This window comes from Camelus ferus, chromosome 10 (genome assembly GCF_009834535.1).
Source record: "Camelus ferus isolate YT-003-E chromosome 10, BCGSAC_Cfer_1.0, whole genome shotgun sequence".
Lineage (NCBI taxonomy): Eukaryota > Metazoa > Chordata > Mammalia > Artiodactyla > Camelidae > Camelus > Camelus ferus.
The window spans coordinates 60,618,852-60,641,406 of record NC_045705.1 but is presented as its reverse complement, the minus strand read 5'-3'; the positions used below and the strand labels follow the sequence as shown (position 1 = coordinate 60,641,406).

The window sequence follows — 22,555 nt, the reverse complement described above, 5'->3', positions numbered from 1 at the left end:
GAAGAGAGGGCACCCCCGGGCGCCAGGGTGCATTGTGGGAAGGAGGCGGCAGCGTCCCGGGCGGGCGGGAGGTGCACCAGCGGCGGCGGCGGCGGTAAATCCTCCCGGCCGCTCACAGCACTGTGGAGCCGCGTCCCCAGCCCGGTCTCGGACCGCGGCGCCCCTCCTGCCCCTCGCGGCTTCTCGCCCGCCCGCCCCTCCCCCCGGCTCGCCGGCCTTGCCGAGCCGGCCGGCCGGCCTGACTCCCCTCCCCGGCCCCGACGGGCGGGCGGGCTGCCCTGAGGAGGCGGGGAGGGGAGGGCTGGGCCGGCCGGCGGGCGGGCGACGATGCCGAACTTCTGCGCGGCCCCCAACTGCACGCGGAAGAGCACACAGTCGGACCTGGCCTTCTTCAGGTTCCCGCGGGATCCGGCCAGGTGAGCGGCAGGCGCGGAGCTGGCAGCCCGGGCCCTCCTCCGCGGTGCGCGCTGCCAGCCGCTGGCCCCGAGCAGGCTCCGGGGCTGAGAGGGGCGTTTGGTAGGGGAAGGTTGCTGACCCCAGCCCCGCTCCGAGGTGGGCAGGGGCCCTTAAGCTGCGAGCAGGCGGGCTCTCGGGGACCTCGGAGCACGTGCGTCCGCGGGGGCTCGCCGCATAGGGCACCACCCGAAATAGGCAACTGGGGCTGCCTGGGCAGCATAAGGTGGGTTCTCACCCTGGTTGACTTGCTTTGTGACCTCTGGCAAGTCGCTTTCCTCTCTGGGCTTTACTTTCCCCAGCTGTCAGAAGAGGGACTTGGATTCTATGGTTGTGATCGCCGGGGCCCTTCCACCCCTGGGACAGTGTTTCTTTTTGGAGTCCAGCCACCTTTGATCTCAAGTCAAGTCACAACTACCCCTTCCTTCGGACTTGTTCATGGTTCAAATTCTGGCTCTGACCGTCACTCATTATCTCAGTTGGTTAACGTGGGGATAACGGGTCGGAGGGGTTGGGGCGGAGAACGCGTGAGGGCCTGGGAGTTGGTATTGAAACCTCTTCCTTGAAGTAACCCACACGCTCTGTCTTGTATTTAGAGAGTGATAGCGCAGAGACTGTGTTTGAAAGGCTGAGGATTTTTCCGTGGCCACTCTTGTTGATTCATTCATTTCAAATCACTGCCTACTGTGTGCCAGAGCTCTAACGTTAGGTGCTGGAAATTCAGAGATGAGTGAGACAGTGCTGCTACCTGCAGAAAGCTCACAGTCCCTTAAGGAGACATATATAAGCAGGCGATTACAGTATAGCATGCTGCTAATTTATTAGTTATACAAATATTTATTGAAGGCCTACTATGTACTGGGCATTGTTCTGAGCATGAGTGTATAGATGAACAGGTCAAAGCCTCTCCTTTCATGGGGTTTACATTCTAGTGGGGGGAAATAAACAAGGAATATACAGCGTGTCAGATGGTGATAAGTATGGAAAAAACGTAAATGTTTGCCAGGGGTGCGGTAGGGGAATAGGAGTAGCAGGGGAGGAACAATTGCTGTTTTAAATCGGATGATCAGAGAAGGCCTCACTAAGAAGGTGAATTTGAGCAAAGACCGGAAGTGGGTAAAGGGGTTAGGCATGGAGATATCTAGGGGAAGAGCATTTCAGTCTGTGGAAGCAATAAATGCAAAGGCAGGATATGCTTGTTAGAGGTACATCCATGGGACTACTGAAGCTGGTGTAAGGAAGGAGAGAGAGGGAAAAGATGAGACCAGAAAAATGTGTGTGTGTGTGTGTGTGTGTGTGTGTATGTATTCGGGGCAAATTGTGTAGACCACTGTAGGCCATGGAAAGCACTGTTGCATTTATTCTGAGGGAGATAGGAAGTCATAGGATTTAGGACAGAGACCTATACTTTGAACAGGATCACTGACTGGTTGTTAAATACATTGTAGGGAAGCAAAGCTGAGAGCCGAAGTCCAGTTAAAGGCAATTGCAATAATCCAGGTTAATAGAGGAGGAGGTGGTAAGTAGTTGCATTTGAGATATGTTTTGAAGGTGAAGCCAACATAATTTGTTAATGGTTTAGATTTAGATTGTAAGAGAAAAAGAGTAGTCAAGAATGACTCAAAGATTTTTAACCTGAGTCTTTATGGAGCTATGGAAGACTGAGAGGAGCAGGTTTGGTGGAGGAATCTTAAAAGTTTGATTCAGGACATGTGAAGTTTGACAGGCCTGATAGATATTCAAGAATAGATGTCTTCATACCATATCTAGAAATGAACTCAAAATGGCCCATATTTAGATCCGTGATCTAAGTATTTACGAGCTAAAACCATAAAAAGATATACAAATCTGGAATTTAGAGACTTCCAGACTGGAGACTGTAAATAAATATGGGCACTCTCAGTTTATCTAGGGTATTTAAAACCATAGAACCAGGTAAATAAATCAGGGTAGGTCTGAGAATTGAGCCTTGGGGTGATTCTAGTGTTTAAAGTTCAGGGAGATGAGGAGGAACTAACTGAGTGAGGAATAGCTGTTGGGTTCTGTGGGAGCAGAGAAGGGAAACATCTTAATCTGACTGGACCTTACCCCATTAAGCGTTATCTTCCTTTGACCCAAATTTTATCCCAGGGGCATTCTTGGCAGTATATTTCACTTGCATAATGAGGGCACCACTAATCAGTTTTGAACCACAGATTGTTTGTGACCGTAGGTAGTTAATACTCTTTTCATTATATTCCTTAGAAGGGGAATATGTCCTATACAGGCTTGCAGCCTCAGATTTAGAAGGAGTCTTTAGATCTAGTGCAGTATCCCTTGAAGTGCTGGAATGCCCTCAGTGGCTTTTAAACCTCTTTTGGGTCTGTGTCCCACATTGAGAATCTAACATAAGGACCCTTGAGAAAAGACGTAGACATGATTTCTTATCAAGGTATTTATGAATGCTTTAGGGGCCCTGTGCATTCCTGACAGGTGGGCCTTTGCTAAGACACCTCCAGTGCCAGTTCCTCTGCTTTGTGAGGAGACACTTGAGGATTCTGGATAGATTTGGCTATTGTTTTTTCCTTGTGTTGAGTGGAAATGTGCCTGTCTATAATTTATGCTTTGGAGGTCCTCGTTTTGTCCTCAAAGTGACAGTGAACAAATCTGTGCCCTTTTCTATGTAAGAGCCCTTTGAGTATTTCAAGACCAAATTACGAACTTCTCTTAATTCTTTTTTAAAAAACATCTTTATTAAGATATTCACATACTGTACAATTTACCCATTTAAAGTATACAGTTCAATGGTATTGGATATCTTAACATTATATTAATTTTTTAAAATTTGATAAAATGTATACAGTTGTCTCTTTATCTGCAGGGGATTGGTTCCAGGACCCCCTGCAGATACTAAAATCCATGGATACTCAAGTCTCCTATATAAAATGGCAGTAGTATAACATAAAATTTGCCATTTTAACTATTTTTAAACCATTTTTGAGTATGTAATTCAGGAGCATTAGTTACATTCACAATGTTTTACAACCATCACCACCATCTATTTCCACAGTTTTTTCATTACCCCAAGCAAAAACTAACAAAAAAGCAGTAACTCCTTTTTCCCCAATCCACTTTAACTCTCCATAAATCTGTCTATTCTAGGCACTTCATACTCATATTATATGAGTAGAATCATATAATAATAATCCTTTTATGTGTGGCTTATTTTACTTAATATAGTGTCTTCAAGGTCTTAACTTCTTATTCAAACCAAATCTCAATACTATAGGATTTCAAATTCTACTGTGTTTGACAGTTTCTTTTTCCCTATGCCCATAGTTAATTATAATAACGAAATAGTTTCTAGAGTTTATTGAATTAATAACGGTATTTTTAGAGTTTTTGGTTATAATTAGTTTTTTTTTTCTGTAAATGGTTGTAGGGAAGATTGATAAAAGATGACATTGCCAGCCTATCTATTCTTCAAAAGTTAACTCACATTGTTAACTAATAATACAGATAGATATATTTAATGCTATTAAATAGTACATTTTCCAATCATATTTATAAATTCTGTGCACATTTTTAGGAACAACTATTTAGAAGTAACTTAAAATTTAAGCATTAATTAATAAAGGGCACAGAGTGAAATTTCATACCCTAATACCTTATATTGGTTTAGAAAAAGTGGCATTAATATACTTTTTAAGAAACATAAAATAATAGAATCAAATTACCTTAGGACAGTGGCAGGGAGATAGATTACCTGAAATTAAAGTTAAAAAAAAGTTGCCTGAATAGTGATTACCCAAGGATGACTTGACTAATGCCAAGGCTTGGCAGGAGCCTGGGGGCAGTTCACAATGGAGCTCATCCCCAGATTAGGTGAAAGTACTTTCATATGATCTCATTTAATCCTCCAAACAATGCTGTGAGTTATACTACTACTACTACCACCACCACCACTGCCACTGCCACCACCACCACTACTACTGCTGCTACTACTCACCACCACCTACTACTCCTTATAGAATACTTCATATTCTGTGTGCCAGGCACTATTCTTTGTGTTTTATGTACTTTATTTCAGTTAACCCTTGTAATAAATTTTGAGGTAGTTGCTGCTTTCAGATGACCAAATCAGGCACAGAGAGGTTAGCTAACTTGTTCAAGTTAGCTACAGAGGTTAGCTAACTTGTTCAAGGTCCTATTTAAAGCCCTAGATGTAGGATAAAGTATGTAATATTACCCAAACTTATTTGACCATGAAACGTCTTTTTTTTTTTTGAATGGAACAGTACTTTGTGTTCCTTGGAATATGTTTTAGAAATGCTGCATTAGTAGGAGACCACTGAAGGAAAAAATTACAAAAGTTAAAAAGGAGTGGTCAGTGATGATTGAATAGTACTGAAAGGGTGATTAAGATGAGGATAGAAAGTGACCATTGGATTTGGCAGGATGGAATTCATAAGTTTTAGCTGTTATGGGTAGCGGTGATGAAATCTTGTGCCATCCCACTCTTTCCTGCCCAGGATGTGAATTACTCCTTTGTCCAACTTACCCACACTGTATGTGCTACCCACCCATTAGTATTGGAAAAAAGATAGTATATGTAGGGTTCAGTACTATGCATGGTTTCAGGCATCCACTGAGGGTCTTGAAATGTATCCACCCCACCCCACCCCCCTGAGGATAAAGGGGGACTACTGTACAGAGAGGTAGAGGAGTCTTACCTACCTGGGTGTGTGTGTACATACTCACATATGTAGTTGTATGTGTATACAAATCTAATCGTTTCAAATCTGAAGAGTTTCCCTCAATAAGTGACATTTGAACTAAGATATGAAGGCTGATATTTGCATAGGCTTTCCTTTGCAAAGGAAGAGAGGAAAAAAAGTGACAGTAAGAGGATCTTACGTTGAATAAACAGCATGGAAACAGCCCTAGGATAGAAATGATCACAGTGCATTCATGAAACTGAAATAAGGCATGGGAGGGGGCAAAGAGAGTGAAAGGGTGGTGCTATATGATAATGGAAAAGTAGACAAGGTCTGGATTGTACAGAATTATATAAGACATGTGAGAAGTTGGTTTTTTATCCTAAGAATAATGAGAAGTCACTAACGGATCTTAAGTAGGGAAGGATGTTCTCAAATTGGCTTTTTAAAGTGTTTACTACATGGAGAAGGGGTAGAGAAAGGCACAAGAGTAGTTTGGGAGTACATGGATTGGGGGAGTCATTCCACTCTGCCAAGGGAGAAAAAAAAGGCTATAGAATCTAGAGCACAGGGTGCAGAACAATGAAAGGGAGAGCTAGGACAGGGAAGACACTGGTTTAAAAAAAAATTGAGAGATAGCTGTGTAAGTATGTATATACTTACACATAAACTGGTAAGTATATATACATATACACAAGTACATGTATGTATGTATGTAAAAAAGACTTGTCATATGTAATTTTTATAACTTATTGATGTAAAACATACATACACAGAAGGTCACAAATCATAAGTGTATGGCTTGTAAGGTTTTTCAGAGTAACATGTCTGTGAAATTGTTGTCCAGATTTAAAAAACATAGAATATTACTGACATCCCAAAGTTCTTTCCTGTGAACCTTTCACTCATTATCGCACTCTCTCCAGTAGTAGCCACCGTTTGACTTTACACACATTAGATCAGATTAGTTGTTACTGAGGAAAAGGGGAAGAGTAGGGGGGAGCTGGGTTTGTTTTTTGTTTTGGGGTTTTTTTTGGTATATGACATACATTGAGAAAAGTGCAGAAATGATAGTCTAGAACATGATGAATTTTACAAAATGAACATACCCAGGTAATGTTCGAGATATACAGCATTACCAGCACCTCAGAAGCCTCCTTTGTGCCCATTCCTAGTCGTTACCTCTCCCCAAAAATATATCCACTATTCTACCATTACTGTGTTGGAGGTCTCCAAGTCCACCCCCATATTCAGAGATTCACTAGGACTCTTGGAACTCAGTGTATAGCTATACTCACAGCTAAGATATATTACAGCAGTATAGTAGGAACACACATCTGAATCATAAGGGGGAAAATACACAGGTAGGGTGTGGAAGGATCTGTGTATAGGCTTCTTTACACTCCCTCCCACGCGGGGTCACACAGAGCCCACTTTACCCCAGCAGTGAAAATGCAACATGTGTGCCATGTTTTCTGCCCAGAGAAGCCCATTAGAGACCCAGTGTCCGAAGTTTTTCTTGGGGTCTCATCACTTGGATACTCTCTGCTTAGCATGTACTAAAATTTCAGACTCCCAGAAGGAAGACAGGTATTCATTATAAGTCATACTGTTTGCACACAGTCTGGGCATCATGAGTTACTTTATCAGTTAGAGAAAGTTTTATGTAAGTGTAGGGAATTATTTACTAGCCAAATTCCCAGACACCAGCCAAAAGACAAGCCTTAGAAATAAGCCTTTCTGAGGATAGCAATCTCAGGCCTGCTGTGTTAACTCTTTTTCTGCACAATCACCATAGATGAGTTTTGCCTGCTCTAGAGCTTAATATGAAGATAATCACATAGTATGTACTCCTGGCGTATTTTGCTCACCATTAATGTTTGTGAGATCTAGCTAGTTCATTCATTCCCATTGCCAAGTAGTATTCTGTGTATAATAGTATACCACAGTTTATCCTGTTCAACTTTGATGGGCAAAGTTGTTTCACCTTCTCATCAGCATTTGGTATTCTTTCTTTTATATTATAGTCATTCTTATGGGTATGAAGTAATATTTAGTTGCAGTTTTAATTAGTGTGTTAATTGCCTGTTAGAGTCTCTTGCCTATTTTTATATCAAGGTATCTGATTTATTTGTAGTTCTTCATATTTATATTTTGGATATGAGTGTATTGTTGGATCTGTGTACTGCAGATACCTTCTTCCATTTTGTACGTTGCCATTTCACTCTTAAATGGCTTCTTTTAATGATGAAAAGTTATTAACGTTAAAGTAGCCTAATTAATTCATCTTTTCCTCTAGTTTGCTTTCTGTTGCCTTTTTAAGAGATCTTTATGCTAAGGTAATGGAGATTGTCTCTTGTGTTCTTTTAGAAACTTGTTTTACCTTTCATATTTAGCTCTACAGTTTACTTGGAATTTATGTTTTGTATATGGTATGAAAGTATAGATCAAGGTTCATTTTTTATATGGATATCCAATTCAGGACTATTTATTGAAGAAATTTATCTTCACTGCTGTGCAATGCTGCCTTCGTCTTAAGTATTTACAACTCTTCCTTTTGTTCCATTATTTTATCCTTGTGCCAATTCCACACTGTGTTAATAAGCCTTATAATAAGTCTTAATATCTGGTAGTGTAAGTCTTTCAACTCCCCCCACCCCAAGATTGTCTTGACTCATCTTGGTCCTTTGAATTTCTGTGTAAAAATGTTTTAGAATGATCTTTGTCATTTCTGTCTCTCTGTCTCTCACTCACTCTCACACACACAGAGACATGCACAGAAGATTTGTTAGGATTGTGATAGTATTAAATCAGTAAATCATTTTGAGAATTGATATCTTTAGAATTCACTACACCAGTCCATGAACTAGATCCCTCTATTTATTTAAGTTACTAAATTTCAGGTATTGCACATCTTTCACTAGGTTTATTTCTAGGTATTTGATGTGGATCACATCGATGTAGTTAATTGGGATCTCTGCCCAACCTATTCTTGATTGAAATCTGAGTGTGTGTTTTTTTTTTTGAAGTATAGTCAGTTTACAATGTGTCAGTTTCTGGTGTACAGCACAATGCTTCAGTCATACATGAATATACATATATTCATTTTCATATTCTTTTTCACCATAACCTAATACAAGATATTGAATATAGTTCCCTGTTTTATACAGTATAAGCTTGTTTATCTACTTCATACATACCCTTCTGAGTGTTCTTTCTATCAAAAAGAAATAATACAGTAGTGCTCTGTGTGGAAAGTCTCCAGAGATTTAAGAATTAAAAAACAAACTTAACTCTAGCAATATGACAAATTATCTTATAGTGAGAGTTTTTATACCAAATAATTTAGATGTTGAAACACAAAATGTTTATAATCGTATTGCACAGCTATGTAAAAATATGATTAAAATATGGACATCCTAGGCATCATTACTATATCTAGTAATCTTGGTCAGATGAAATGCTGTACAATTTAGATGTGATTTTAGTTTAGGTTAAATAGTCAACATTTCACCATGATTTTACATATTGAAAGTGGAGGGAATAATGTGTCAGAGTGTGTGTGTTTAGAGGCTGTTATATTAAGACGTAAGAAAATGTAATTATAAAATGAATATGCTTTCAAATTTGTGACACTGTATATTCACGGCAGACTTATCCTTAGAAACTTGAAGAATGAAGGAAACATCTAGCTGGAATCTTTAGAAAATTACTTAACATTTCTGTGCCTTCATTTCTTCATCTGCATGAGGGGATAATAATAGTACTGTCTTGTTCTGTTTTTTTTAATCAACTTATATATTAAATTTTGTTTTCCTGAAATTTCTACCAATAGAGCTTACTTTTACATGTTTAGGTACATAGAACATTCCTTACCCCTTTGGAGATGATTTAGAACACTGGCTCTTAATAAGTGCATATGATGCAGTAAGCATTATGATGATGATGATGATGATGTTTTTCTACAGATATTTTAGCACCAAGAGGGTATGAACGTTGTCTCATTCACTATCTTTAACACCATCTGTGTACTAGATTATCTAAACACAATCCCTGCATTCATGGAGCTTGCAATCTAGTCTGTACATATCATTGTAGATAATGAATCATGTTTATAATAAAGCCAAGGAATACAGCTATCATGCTTCCATAAGAAACTCTATTTATTTATAGAACATCTACTTAATAATGTTACTGAGGGGAATGTTAAGCCATTGGTCTCAGGGTTGTGCAGGTTTTTGCTTGTATTGCTGATTATTGAGTCCTCTTTGATGCTAGAAAGTGCTGGGAATTGAAAGACTCAGGTTTAAGTTCTAGTTTTGCTGTTGATTTTGTACATGACTCTGAGTGAGTTACTTCTTAACCTTGTGTATAATTGAATGTACTAAATAATTTTAAGGTTTCTTCCAGCTTTCGTTTTGTTATTAATCAACTTCTCCAAATTATGCTAATGTTCTTTGGGTATAGGGCAGCAGGAATCCATTGTCCATAATACGTATTTGTCTTAAAACTGAATGCTGAAATTTAAATGTAGAGCTCATATTCCATAATTGTACTTTGGCTTTATTTTTGTAGGTGCCAGAAGTGGGTGGAGAATTGTAGAAGAGCAGACTTGGAAGATAAAACACCTGATCAACTGAATAAACATTATCGATTATGTGCCAAACACTTTGAGACTTCTATGATCTGTAGAACTGTAAGTAACCAGAGGGCTCATTTGTTTGTTTTTTTGTTTTTAATTTTTTCTCCTTCTCTCTCATTCACTCACTCACTGTCTGGTTGGAAATGTAAATACATATTAATGTTGGAAAGGATCCTTACACCCTGCCACTTTTTTTTTTTTAAGATGAAGACAAATTTGGAGCTTAAGAGTATCTATTTTGTTCTTAAAAACCTGTTTGTTGGTTTTTTTATCCTCCTATTTCTGATGCCCCATTCCTACTCACCAGTGGTAGCCACTTTTAAACTTATGTTGCCTTCTGAAAATTTTAGATGATTATAAAAGTGTATATTTAAAGTAAAGTTGGCATTTTTTATTTGGAACAGCTTCTCTAGAGCTTTTTTGTGAGTGAAATCTTCATCAAGGAATAGAACTCTTTGTTTTCAAATTTTGTGTGTACTGTTAGAACCCAGCCTCAATTTTTACATGCTAGATACAGCAGAAAACAAATCATGCAATTAATGTGAAAAGACATTTTCATCAATAATTTGCAAATTCACATCAAGACCTGAGTTTCTCAGCCTTTCTACTGTTACCTATGAATCTGGCCAAGTCACTTTCCCTCTCCCAATTTCTAATGAAATTAGACCAGATGATTCCTGCGGTCTAGGATTTTTAATCCTCTGTGATTCTGTTATTGTTATGATTCATAAAAGTCACAAATAGGACAGATTTGATTGAAATGAAGCAGACTTGAAACACTGAGAACTAGTTAGGAAGTCAGTTTTGTTAAGCAGTATATTGTTTAGGTATGAAAAATGTATCATCTCAGATATTGGGATAGACATAAATTTGATTTGAAGGTACACTATATATTGTTATGCAGCAATTTATTTTGATATTTTTTTCAGATACATTTTGCAGAGGCATCAGAAAACTAAAGAATGATTGGGTTATTTTATTTCTCAAAATTAATTGAAGCAGATACTTGTGAAGTCATTGGGAGGTGAGCCAATTCCGGTTCAACAGTTTAATCACGAATATTTGAGGGATAATTTTGCCTTGCTTTGTTAAGAGGGTAATAATGATCAAAATAAGAGATTTCATATGTTTAAAAGGCAAATTTTATGTTCTTGACATTAAGTAAAAATATCCCAAATTATTCTTTTTAAATACACAAACCATATGCATTTTAATATTTTAATTTTAGTGATAAATATGGTCTCTTAATTAATTACAATAAGATTAATGTGAGAAATATAAAATACAGTTTACTCTTATATTCTTGTTTAGTCAGAGCATAGAACAGAACTATTTTTGCTTTTTAAATGTTCACATAATTCTTTAATCTTGACTAAATTAATGCAAATATGAGAATTTTTTTTCTACACATTTGGAAGAAGGTATTGCTATTAAAAGCTGGATTATCTAATATTTATACCCAGAGGTTTTAAAAGTTTTGACTTCATTAGTTTGGCAGTTAAGATCTCATCAGTAGACATTTGTGGCTAGTTCAATCAAAGCCAGATATTATTTTTGATCCTAGAGTAAGATCACTACTTTATGCTCAAACCTTAATTCAACAGTTAAAGGTTAAATCTTGATACTGAATTACAATTCTCATGCACATGTATAGCCCTTTTTGGCATGCATACTTATAAATAGATGTGAAAAGTTGCATGTTTTTGCTCTGTATGTTATTTTCTGGTCCATAATACCTTTGCTTTTTAGTAAATTAATTTTATGTGAATTAAAAAAAATTCCTTAGAATGTTTTAGCCCTTCCCTCTTTATTAATTGGTAAGATATCAAGAGTTGACTGAATATTGGATATGTTTGCTTTTTCAGATGTTTGCTAAGTAGGAAAGATGAGACACTTGGAGTTTAGTATAGTTTTTGTTTCCTTCTATGATTGTGTCCCTAATCAATCCCTGATTCAGACTCCCAAGTAGACTCAGGATAATTGGCCCAACACTAGAAGCTGAGTGTCATTAAGAAATAGATTTTCTTCTTTATGTACTCAATGAAGCATGGGATTGAACTAGAAAATACTGAATCTAGATAAAAATTCTTCCCAAATGTGTTTAACAGTTCTTTGGATAAAATGTAAGATAGTGTGTTCCCTTTAGTTATATATTTTTCCTTCATATTTTCCTAACCTTCTTTCCTTGGGTGAAAAAACATAGGAATTGTTATTTTTGTTAGGCATATACTTTGAATATGCCTGAATAGTCAGCTTTGAAATAACACTGCTCCCAAGAAAGCTTTTTAAACTAAAGTGTGTCTTGTCTTTATCAGTGCAAATTTGGGAAGAAATTAAAGGCCCTGTTTCTTTGGACTAGCTAGGGGAATGTAGTAGCAGTTATTCATTTGTTACTTTACTTCTTAATAAACTTCTTATCCCTACCCGACCTCTGGTCTGGCTGTAGAAGACTATCACTATCTCGTATGAATCTGGTTTCTAGCCAGATTGGATTAGATTAACAGGAATTAGGATAGAGAATGGTCACCCTTCAGTGATAAGAACATTAGAATTAGAAGCAAATTTAGAAATACCTAGTTCAGTGTTTGCAAAGTGTGACTATATATATATCACTTGTGATATGAGTGATTTCAGGTGGCACATGAGTCAATTTTTATCTTAGAAGTTTTGTAATATGTGTTAAAATATAGCTAGCTCATCAAATCATTATTTTATAGTCTTTATTGTTTAAGACGATGTTAACTAGAAAAGTGAGTAGATTATGTAAAGGTACAGATGGTTATATAACTGAAATGGCAAACATTATGATCATTGCTATGTAAATAACTTCATTTTAGGAAGTGTTATTCTAATTCAATATATTAAATTTATTAAGAAGAGGAAACAGAGTCCAAAAAGGGAAAGTATTTGGCCAGGGTCTCAGAGAGTATTTGGCTAGGGTCTCAGAGTAAGTTGCTGGTAGAGTTCGGACTAGCCCCAAGGTCTCCTGGGTCCCAGTCCAATATTATTTCATGGTGCTTTGATGTTTCTTAGTAATAGTAGCAAAAGTGGACTGAACAGCAGGTAATGGAGGGAAGAATTATAGAACATAAAAGAGGATAGATTATTTGAGAAACTTTTGTGCCTGCTCATGGAAGGGCAGAACAGATAAAGTAGCTGGGAGATTGCATTAGAAAAATACATGCAAAATGCAAATACATTTTATTTTTTATGCAGAAGGGCAAATGTAAAAAGAGTTGGAAATAATAAGCTGATCTGGACTAACATCATCAGTTCTGCATCTTTAGAGTTGGAGTTGAAGGAGTATTGGGAAAATTGTTAACATAGAATTTCATTTATGTGTAATACATTTTTAAGGACTGTCTCTGAATTAACATATTTTTCTTTTTCAGAGTCCTTACAGGACAGTTCTTCGAGATAATGCAATACCAACAATATTTGATCTTACCAGCCATTTGAATAATCCGCATAGTAGACACAGAAAACGAATAAAAGAATTGGTATGTCAGTGTGCTTCCCCATAATATGAAATCAAGTATAGATGCATTCATGTTAAATTTGAACCAAGTTACTCTCTACTTCAAAGGTAGCATTATGGGAAATGAATGCTATGGTTATTTTTGAAGTAGCCTCAACACAAGATGATTAGTTTGTTTTAGTATTTAAATTGGAAAATCTTCCTCAGATCTAGCTTGTTCACACTCATTGACTTGAACCAGAATGTGCTGTTAATTACAGACCCCCAACTCATTCTCTTCCAGGGAAGAAGGGGGAAAACACTTTTTCTTCTGCAGTAAGGGAAGTGGAGCTGAGGTATATTTTCAGAATTCATCACAAAGGGATAAAGAAAAGGAAAGTTGAGACATGGATAGTTTTACTAGAGATAAGGATTCTATAATTATTGAGTACTGACAGGGTTTAGAAAAAGCTTTTATATCTCTCTATGTGGCATCTTTGTGCACATTTTTATATTCCTTTAATATCCTTTAGTTCTGATGATTGAAACCTACCTGTTTTTTGTTGACCTCAAATGAACAAAATTAAATTACTCAGACTCCTCAGACCATGGCATTCTGTTATCATTACCACCAGCAGGACCCTTATTTTGTTTATTTTTTCCTTCTTCCAGTATTAGCATTCCTATTCCTCCCCTCCCTTATGGTATCCATGTTAGTGTACTTAATATGTCATTTCAGTTCACCCACTATGTGCTTTTTTAAGATAACATTTATCCAATTTTCCTCATTTTCTTCTGTGTTTACCTTTCATATTTCAATCTTTGATCCATTTGAATTTGTATGTATGGTGTCCAATAGAGATCTAATTTTATTTTTCTCTTTATAGAGATCAAGTTTTCCCAACATGGCCTATTAATTCATCTGGTATAAGATACCACCTCTGTCATATACCAAGTTTATGTATATGCTAGGCTGTTTCTGAAAACTCTTACTATATTCCATTGGAAGATTTGTTTGTTTGCAGCTGTACTACACTGTTTTTATTACCATTGCTTTATAGTATCTTTTACTTTCAAATAGAGTGGTTTCTTAACTCTTCTTTTTTGCAGTTGTCTTAGCTATTTGTAGATCTTTATTCCTCCAAGTGAATTTGAGCATCCCTTTGTCAAGTTCTAGAAATTCTTTTGATATTTTCATTATTAAATGCTTTGAATTACCATCTTTACAATATTAATTAGTCCTATACATAAATAGAAAAAAATAAAATAGCTATCAAGTAACAGCAATCATTGACAAAACTAAATACTAATTATTTGGAAAGACTATTAAAATACTTCCAGGAGTACAAAAAGTCAAAGATTTGAAAAAATTTCAGGATTTTTGTTGCAATTCTTTAGAAGAATTTGTACATCCTTCCTTAGATTAATTACTTTCTAAATACCTTATGGTTTTTGTAGGTATAGATTATATATTTCTGGTTGAGATTGTTTCCAGCAATTTTGAAGACCCTTTTTAAAATTAATTCTAATAGTCTACTGAGTTTTCTATTTAGTTGGTTGTATCATCTACCAGTAAAGACAAATTTGCCTCTTTCAGTTCTTCCAATTTTAATTTGTTTCTGTTGCCTGTCTTATTGGTTAGTCAAGAGCATCTCTAGTACTGTATTGAATAGTCCCAGTAGTAAGTAAGCAAGCTGGTCCACTTGACTTGTTCCATTAAGTATGATGTTTTTGTTGGTATTTTTAGATAATTTTTATTAAGTTAAAGAAATTCTCTGTATTTACTTCTAGTCCTCATATTCAGAATTTTAATCATAACTTGTTGAATTTTTCAAATACTTTCATTGCATCTGTTGAGTTCTTTTTTTTTTTTCCATTCTTTAAAGCCATGAATAACATTGATGGATATTCTGATGTTGAACTATCTTTGCATTCCTATGATGAACCCTAACTGATTACAGTATATTTCTCTTAATTTTCATACACTATTCGGTTCAGTTGGTCAATATTTTATCAAAAGTTTTGCATTTATAATTATAAGTGTTGGCCGATAATTTTCTTTTCATGTACTCCTCTCATCCAGTTACGATATCAGGGTTCTGTTAGCCTCATAAAATGAGTTGGATAGCTTTTCTTTTCTTCTCTCTTAATTCTAGAAAAACTTGTATAAGGTAGATACTCTCTGCTCTTGATAGTTAAGTTGAACTTGGTAAAACCATCACAGGGCTTGGGGTGGGTGAGGGATTATTTTGATTACCATTTCCATTTATTTATTGGTTTCTCTTTCTTCTTGGAGTTTTATATGTTTCCAGCAGTTTATGAACTTCATGTAGGATTTGGGGATGCTTTCCTTTCTCTACTCCTAAAATTATTTTAGTGGTCTTTTCAAAGAAACAGTAGTGAGTTTTATCACTGACTGCTGTACTTGTGAGTTGTTTTATTGGTCTCTTCTTGATTTGAGGGATTTACTTTTAGCTTCTTGAATGTTTAACTCATATTTATGTATATTCAAAGCTATAAATGTCTAAGTATGTTGTAGCTGTATCCTACAATTTTAGACATGTAGTGTTTTCCTTGTTCAACTATGAGTGTTTTGTAATTTCCCGTTTTCTTTAGTATAAAATTATTTTTGTTTTTAGTTTCCAGACATGGGCTTATTTTTAAAAACTTTCCCCCTAAATGTTAACATGATGCACAGAGGGTACATATAGTCTGTGTGATATTCTTTCTAATTTTTTTGCATTCGTTATTACTATTAAAGTCTGATGCCAGCCTGATTCTTGTTCCTTTTTAGGTGATAAGTTTTTTCTCCCTCAAAGCCTTCAGTATTTTTTTCTTTATATTTGACATTTTCAATTTCACTAAACCATATTTAGATGTGAGGTTTTTTTCTTCCCCAGACTAACATGTTTAAGTTCTGAGAAGTTGTCAGTTTTTATTTCTCATGCATTTCTTACCCTATATTTATTGTTTTTTCTGGGACTTCTTATAGCTTAATGCTGACACTATACAACAGTCCTCCACATCAGCTTTCTTCTTAGTAATACGTACCAGGAGTGAGGAGTTCAACCACTTCCCATCCTGTAGCTATCATTTCCCTGTTCTCTGCCCCTTGTGGAACCTCAGATACCTTATGGCAGGTGCACTCTTCCAGATCGGCCATCCTTGTAACTCTGCAGCCCATAGGATAAAAAGGGAATGTTCCAGGTTAGCTAGCCTGCTTATGTTTCTTGTTCTTAGTATCATGTTCCATGCTGCTCAGCAGGTACCGTACTGTCTCCAGCTGTAACTGGTACTGCTGCTTTCTTGCCCCAGAATAGTAATGGGCTGGGTTGTGATCTAAGAATTGTAGTGGGTTAGAGGGAGAGAAAAGGACACTCTGGGAAGTTCTTCCTCAGTCTAACTAACCTTGTATATGCCACTTAGTTCTCCATGTTGTATGTATCTATTTCTCTTCCATATTGGCACTCTGTCACTTTCTGCTTCCCAGAGATTTCTCATAGCTTTTGTGTTGGGTTCTGGCATCCAGCAACTCTCTTTTACGTGGCATTCCCCCAGGGTTTGATCGGACAGGGGGCATGGTTCATGGCCCGTTGAACTTGACCCCAAGTGCCATCATATATTTTCATGCCTTTTATTAGCCAGTGAACACTTGTAACTCCAAATTATGATGATTCAGATACAAAGCAAGTTAAATGATGTATTCTTTACCCTCTAGTATTTTCTTATAAGCTTGGAATCATTAGCAAATTATTGTTCTGGTTTTCCTGTCATCTGTCTATATGAAGAATGTATTCCTTATGAAGAATTTTTGTTCTTGAAAGAATTAAATTTGACGCATAGTATGCTTTTTACTTGTGAATCTGTGATGATATACTAGAGTTCAGTTTTCTCAAAGTTTTTTATTTTTTCTTGTCATTTAGAGTGAAGATGAAATCAGGACACTGAAACAGAAAAAAAGTAAGTGATAGTGTTAATGACTCAACTTCTGAATGCCTTTTTAAAAGGCCTTGACCTGGTAAGGACAAATAAATATGTTTTTGTCCAAACATCTACTGTGAGAATGATGTTAGAGTGTGGTAGGCATTGTCCTGTGGTCTGGAATTGTCTGTGAGACTGAAGTCTTAGTTCAGTTTGTCTTCATTGGGTGCCACTATGCCGTGCACTTGGCCTTCTCCCCACTAGGTGCTCCCAATGTGGTAGGGGTGGCAGGCACACAGGCAGCATGTCCTAGTGTAGGGAAGGAAAGGAGCAGAATCTCTGTCCGTCCAGTGTGGTGCATGCTAAGTTCTTGGTAAATATTTAAGGAATAAATGTTGTGGAGACACTTGGCCTTATAGAGGGCAGAGTCACAATAACCATTCCCCAGGTACTGATGCCTGAGCCTGTGTCACCAAAGGATGAGAACCAGAAGGTTTTTTGTTCTTGTCAGTTATTAGCAGTACTCCTCTTTTCCTGCCTCCTCCTCCTACTGCTATTATTATTATTAACATAACTTTTTATTGAGTACTTACTGTGTGCCAAGTCATTATTCTAAGTGCTTTACTTATATTAATTCATGTTATTCTCACAATAATCCTGAGGGTAAGTACTATTATTTCCCCCCTTTATAGATGAGGAGACATGGACTCAAGCAAAGAAAGGCGGAAAGAGTATTCTATACAGTGCCTTAAAACAGGGTGCCAGATTTGGGGAACTACGTATTTATTTTGTTGTTGGAGCTTCTAATAACCCATGATGGTTAAAAAGTGAACCTAGAGGGACCACAAGGACCAGGACTTTTGTATATGACTATGGTCAGGACCCTTAACCTCAGGGCCTCAGTTTTTTTATCCAGATATGAAGAGAGTAGGCTAAGATTTCTAATATTCTAATATTAGCCCTAAAAATTGCATGAGTATACTTTATATGGTATTAGTTTGTATAACTGCCTCATCTCCCATATAAAAGTATAGAAACAGTGTCAGCGTGGACCTTGGAGCCAGATAAGCCTGGATTTGAATTTCACCTCCATCTGTGACCTTGGGCAATTATTTACTGTCCTCATTTGTCAAATGGGGTTGATACCGCCTGGCTGTAGAGGGAGCAGTGTGCTACATGTAAAATGCCAACACAGTGTCTCAATAAGTATTAGTTTTCTTCCCCTTCCATTTTCTGATGGCATGGACTGTCTGTTATTGCTCTGTATATGTGATGTGCCTTATTAAGTTTATAAGAAATTATTCCTCTCATAATAGCATTTAACATGTAGGATTAAAATATATCCATTCACAGTGTTTGTCTCCACCACAAGAGTGTGAGTATCTTCTTTTAATCTCTGTATCCTAGTCTATAGTCTAGTAGGTGCCCCATGAGTGTTGAATGAATGCATTTATATATTTTAAATATTTAACCAATCAAAAATGTAAAATTTTTGTTTGTATGATTCTTTATGAGCCTGTTTATAAAATTAATTCTTTGTTTTCCAGTTGATGAAACTTCTGAACAGGAACAAAAACATAAAGAAATAAACAACAGCAATGCTCAGAACCCTAGTGCAGAAGAAGGGAGTGAAGAGCAGGATGAAGACATTTTACCTTTAACCCTTGAGGAGAAGGAAAACAAAGAATACTTAAAATCTTTATTTGAAATTTTGATTCTTATGGGAAAACAAAACATACCTCTGGATGGACATGAAGCTGATGAAATCCCAGAAGGTCTCTTCACTCCTGATAACTTTCAAGCACTGCTGGAGTGCCGGATAAATTCTGGTGAAGAGGTTCTGAGAAAACGCTTTGAGACAACAGCAGTTAACACACTGTTCTGTTCAAAAACACAACAGAAACAGATGCTTGAGATCTGTGAGAGCTGCATTCGAGAAGAAACCCTCAGGGAAGTGAGAGACTCTCACTTCTTTTCCATCATCACTGACGATGTGGTGGACATAGCAGGGGAAGAGCACCTGCCTGTGTTAGTTAGGTTTGTCGACGAAGCTCATAACCTGAGAGAGGAATTTGTGGGCTTCCTGCCTTATGAAGCTGATGCAGAAATTTTGGCTGTGAAATTTCACACTACGATAACTGAGAAGTGGGGATTAAACATGGAGTACTGTCGTGGCCAGGCTTACATTGTGTCCAGTGGATTTTCTTCCAAAATGAAAGTTGTTGCTTCAAGACTTTTAGAGAAGTATCCCCAAGCTGTCTACACACTCTGTTCTTCCTGTGCCTTAAATATGTGGTTGGCAAAATCAGTGCCTGTTACAGGAGTATCTGTTGCATTAGGAACAATTGAGGAAGTTTGTTCTTTTTTCCATCGATCACCACAATTGCTTTTAGAGCTTGACAGTGTAATTTCTGTCCTCTTTCAGAACAATGAAGAAAGGGGCAAAGAACTGAAGGAAATTTGCCATTCTCAGTGGACAGGCAGGCATGATGCTTTTGAGATCTTAGTGGACCTCCTTCAAGCACTTGTTTTATGTTTAGATGGTATAAATAGTGACACAAATATTAGATGGAATAACTGTATAGCTGGTCGAGCATTTGTACTCTGTAGTGCAGTAACAGATTTTGATTTCATCGTTACCATTGTTGTTCTTAAAAATGTTCTATCTTTTACAAGAGCCTTTGGGAAAAATCTTCAGGGGCAAACCTCTGATGTCTTCTTTGCAGCCAGTAGCTTGACTGCAGTGCTGCATTCACTAAATGAAGTGATGGAAAATATTGAAGTTTATCATGAATTTTGGTTTGAAGAAGCCACAAATTTGGCAACCAAACTTGATATTCAGATGAAACTCCCAGGGAAATTTCGCAGAGCTCAGCAGGGTAACCTGGAAACTCAGCTAACCTCTGAGAGTTACTATAAAGAAACTCTAAGTGTTCCAACAGTGGAACACATTATTCAGGAACTGAAAGATATATTCTCAGAACAGCACCTCAAAGCTCTTAAATGCTTATCTCTGGTACCCTCTGTCATGGGACAGCTCAAATTCAATACATCGGAGGAGCACCATGCTGACATGTACAGAAGTGACTTACCTAATCCTGACACGCTCTCTGCTGAGCTGCATTGTTGGAGAATCAAGTGGAAACACAGAGGGAAAGATATAGAACTTCCATCCACTATTTATGAAGCCCTTCATCTGCCAGACATCAAGTTTTTTCCTAATGTTTATGCATTGCTGAAGGTCCTATGTATTCTTCCTGTGATGAAGGTTGAGAATGAACGCTATGAAAATGGGCGAAAGCGTCTCAAAGCATACCTGAGGAACACTTTGACAGACCAAAGGTCAAGTAATTTGGCTTTGCTTAACATAAATTTTGATATAAAACACGATTTGGATTTAATGGTGGATACATATATCAAACTCTATACAAGTAAGTCAGAGCTTCCTACAGCTAATTCAGAAACTATTGAAAATACCTAAGAGACTTTAAAAATAGGCTTTCTCTTATATTTGATATTTGAAAAAGAAATCTGTAAGAAATTTGAAGATATCTTACAGAAAAGCTTGTCAGGTGTACGTAGGCCACTTAATCACTGAGTATCTTGACCTATAGGCTTCCCATTGAGTACATTAGTCATTGATAATCTGCCTGTTTGAATGGCCCCTGTTTGAACTCTCATGTTTTGGACCCCTAATTGTTCTTCCAGAAAGTGGCATTGAAAGTACCATGTTCCACCTCTGTGTGATCTCTGCTGATGGCACTTTGGAATTGTTTTAGTTAAAGTCATTTTAGACATAACATTTATCACTGTGGATCCAATTGTTGGGTATTAAGTTATCAGTTGTTGGGTATTAATTGTTGGGTATTAAGTTATCAGTTGGGAAGAAATAAATTTTGAAGAGGTGCAGGAGGAAGGAGTACATTTTATAAAACAATGAAGCTCATGACTGACCTTTAAATAGTAGGAGTTTTAAGTACGTTGTTAAAAATCTGTAAGGGACAGTTAAGGGAATTATCAGACGGTAAGAGAAACGTGTAAGCTCACCAAACAATTTCAGTGTAGATTTTGTCATTATCAAATGAACTTAAAAGAACAAATTATAGTTAAAGTTTTAATGAAGAGCCTGCCATTGTTTCACATCTGGTTGTTGCTGTTTACATTCCTTTGTTGAGCCTACATCTTCATCAGTTTTTTGGCAGATATATTTGAACACTTCTGTTTTATGGTCAAGACAGAATCAGAGGCCATGGATACTGACAACTGATTTGTCTGTTTTCTTCTGTCTTTTTCCATGACTGTATCTACTGCCTCATCTTGATTTACAGGCAAAACCTAGAAAACCTACAAAAATAAATGTTTTGTGGTTTATCTAGGAATAATACAGAAAATATTGCTATTATTTTTGGTGAATAAAATCAATTTTGTATAGTTTATTTCAACCTAAATAAAATGTGAATTTTGTTTAAAGTTCAGATACATTATTTTTGGGGGGTACAAAACAGATTCTTGGGGTAAATGCTCTTCGAAAATATTTATCACCTCAGTTGAAGTTTGGGGTTGTGTGTGTGTGTGTGTGTGTGTGTGTGTGTGGTTTACTACTTAGGGAATTAAAAAAAAGACATTTTCACTGTGATATTATTAAATGTAAGATTTATCTAACTTTTTAAATATGATATGCTGTATGGCCCCTAATACAAATTACTAGGTTTTGCATAATTGTTGCTGGCTCAAATGTAAGTGAGTGAACATGGCAGAGACGTCACTGAATGATATTATGTTGAGATAAGTTAGTGTTATTTGAGTTCCAGAGAACAGGAAGGGGGTATATTTGCAATGTGCCGGGTATTAATGATAGGCAGCAGTGTATTTCCCTGTTGTGGACAAGCCTGGTGTATGTGTCAAATCAGGATGCACTACTCATGCAAATTATAAGAAAGATAACAAAGTTTTATCTCATAGCCAGAGCTCTAAGAAGTGCCTTTGTCCAGAACAGAAGGAACTGGTCAGATTCATGATGGCAGGATGACAAAGAAGGAAACACAGAGCTGGCCTTTTAATAGCTGCATCCAGTTCTTAGGACACTTAGGAGTGGTATGGCCTTGGCAGATTATTTAATCTGGGTATGTTTCCTCAACTGTAAAGCCACATTTATGTGTTTTTGTGCCATGAGGGTCAGATAATTTATCATCAGTTACCTGTTACAGCTTAACAGCATTCCAAAATTTAGTGGCTTAACAAAAGTTTACAGTTTTGTGGCTTAGTTTAGTGGTTCTTTCACTGGTCTCATCTGGACTCTCTGTATTCAGCAGGCAGATTGGCTGGGGCCTGGATGGGACAGCTAGACCTCTCCATGTGACCTTTTATCCTGGGTTTATGGGATGG

General features: G+C 37.1%; 1 protein-coding gene across 2 annotated transcripts; it reads left to right on the top strand.

The window, feature by feature from the left end:
* The first annotated feature begins 142 nt into the window (after positions 1–142).
* On the top strand, positions 143–21,640 carry THAP12 (THAP domain containing 12). 2 transcript variants are annotated; one of them, XM_032489438.1, is made up of 5 exons: positions 143–416; positions 9,726–9,846; positions 13,185–13,292; positions 17,173–17,209; positions 18,718–21,640. In XM_032489438.1, the coding sequence occupies exons 1-5, from the start codon at positions 328–330 to the stop codon at positions 20,649–20,651; spliced, it is 2,289 nt and encodes a 762-aa protein (XP_032345329.1). In that variant the 5' UTR covers positions 143–327; the 3' UTR covers positions 20,652–21,640. The 2 variants fall into 2 exon arrangements, with proteins under 2 accessions (XP_032345329.1, XP_032345330.1); XM_032489439.1 differs by having other exon boundaries at positions 17,173–17,267; positions 18,718–18,855.
* Positions 21,641–22,555: the final 915 nt, after the last annotated feature.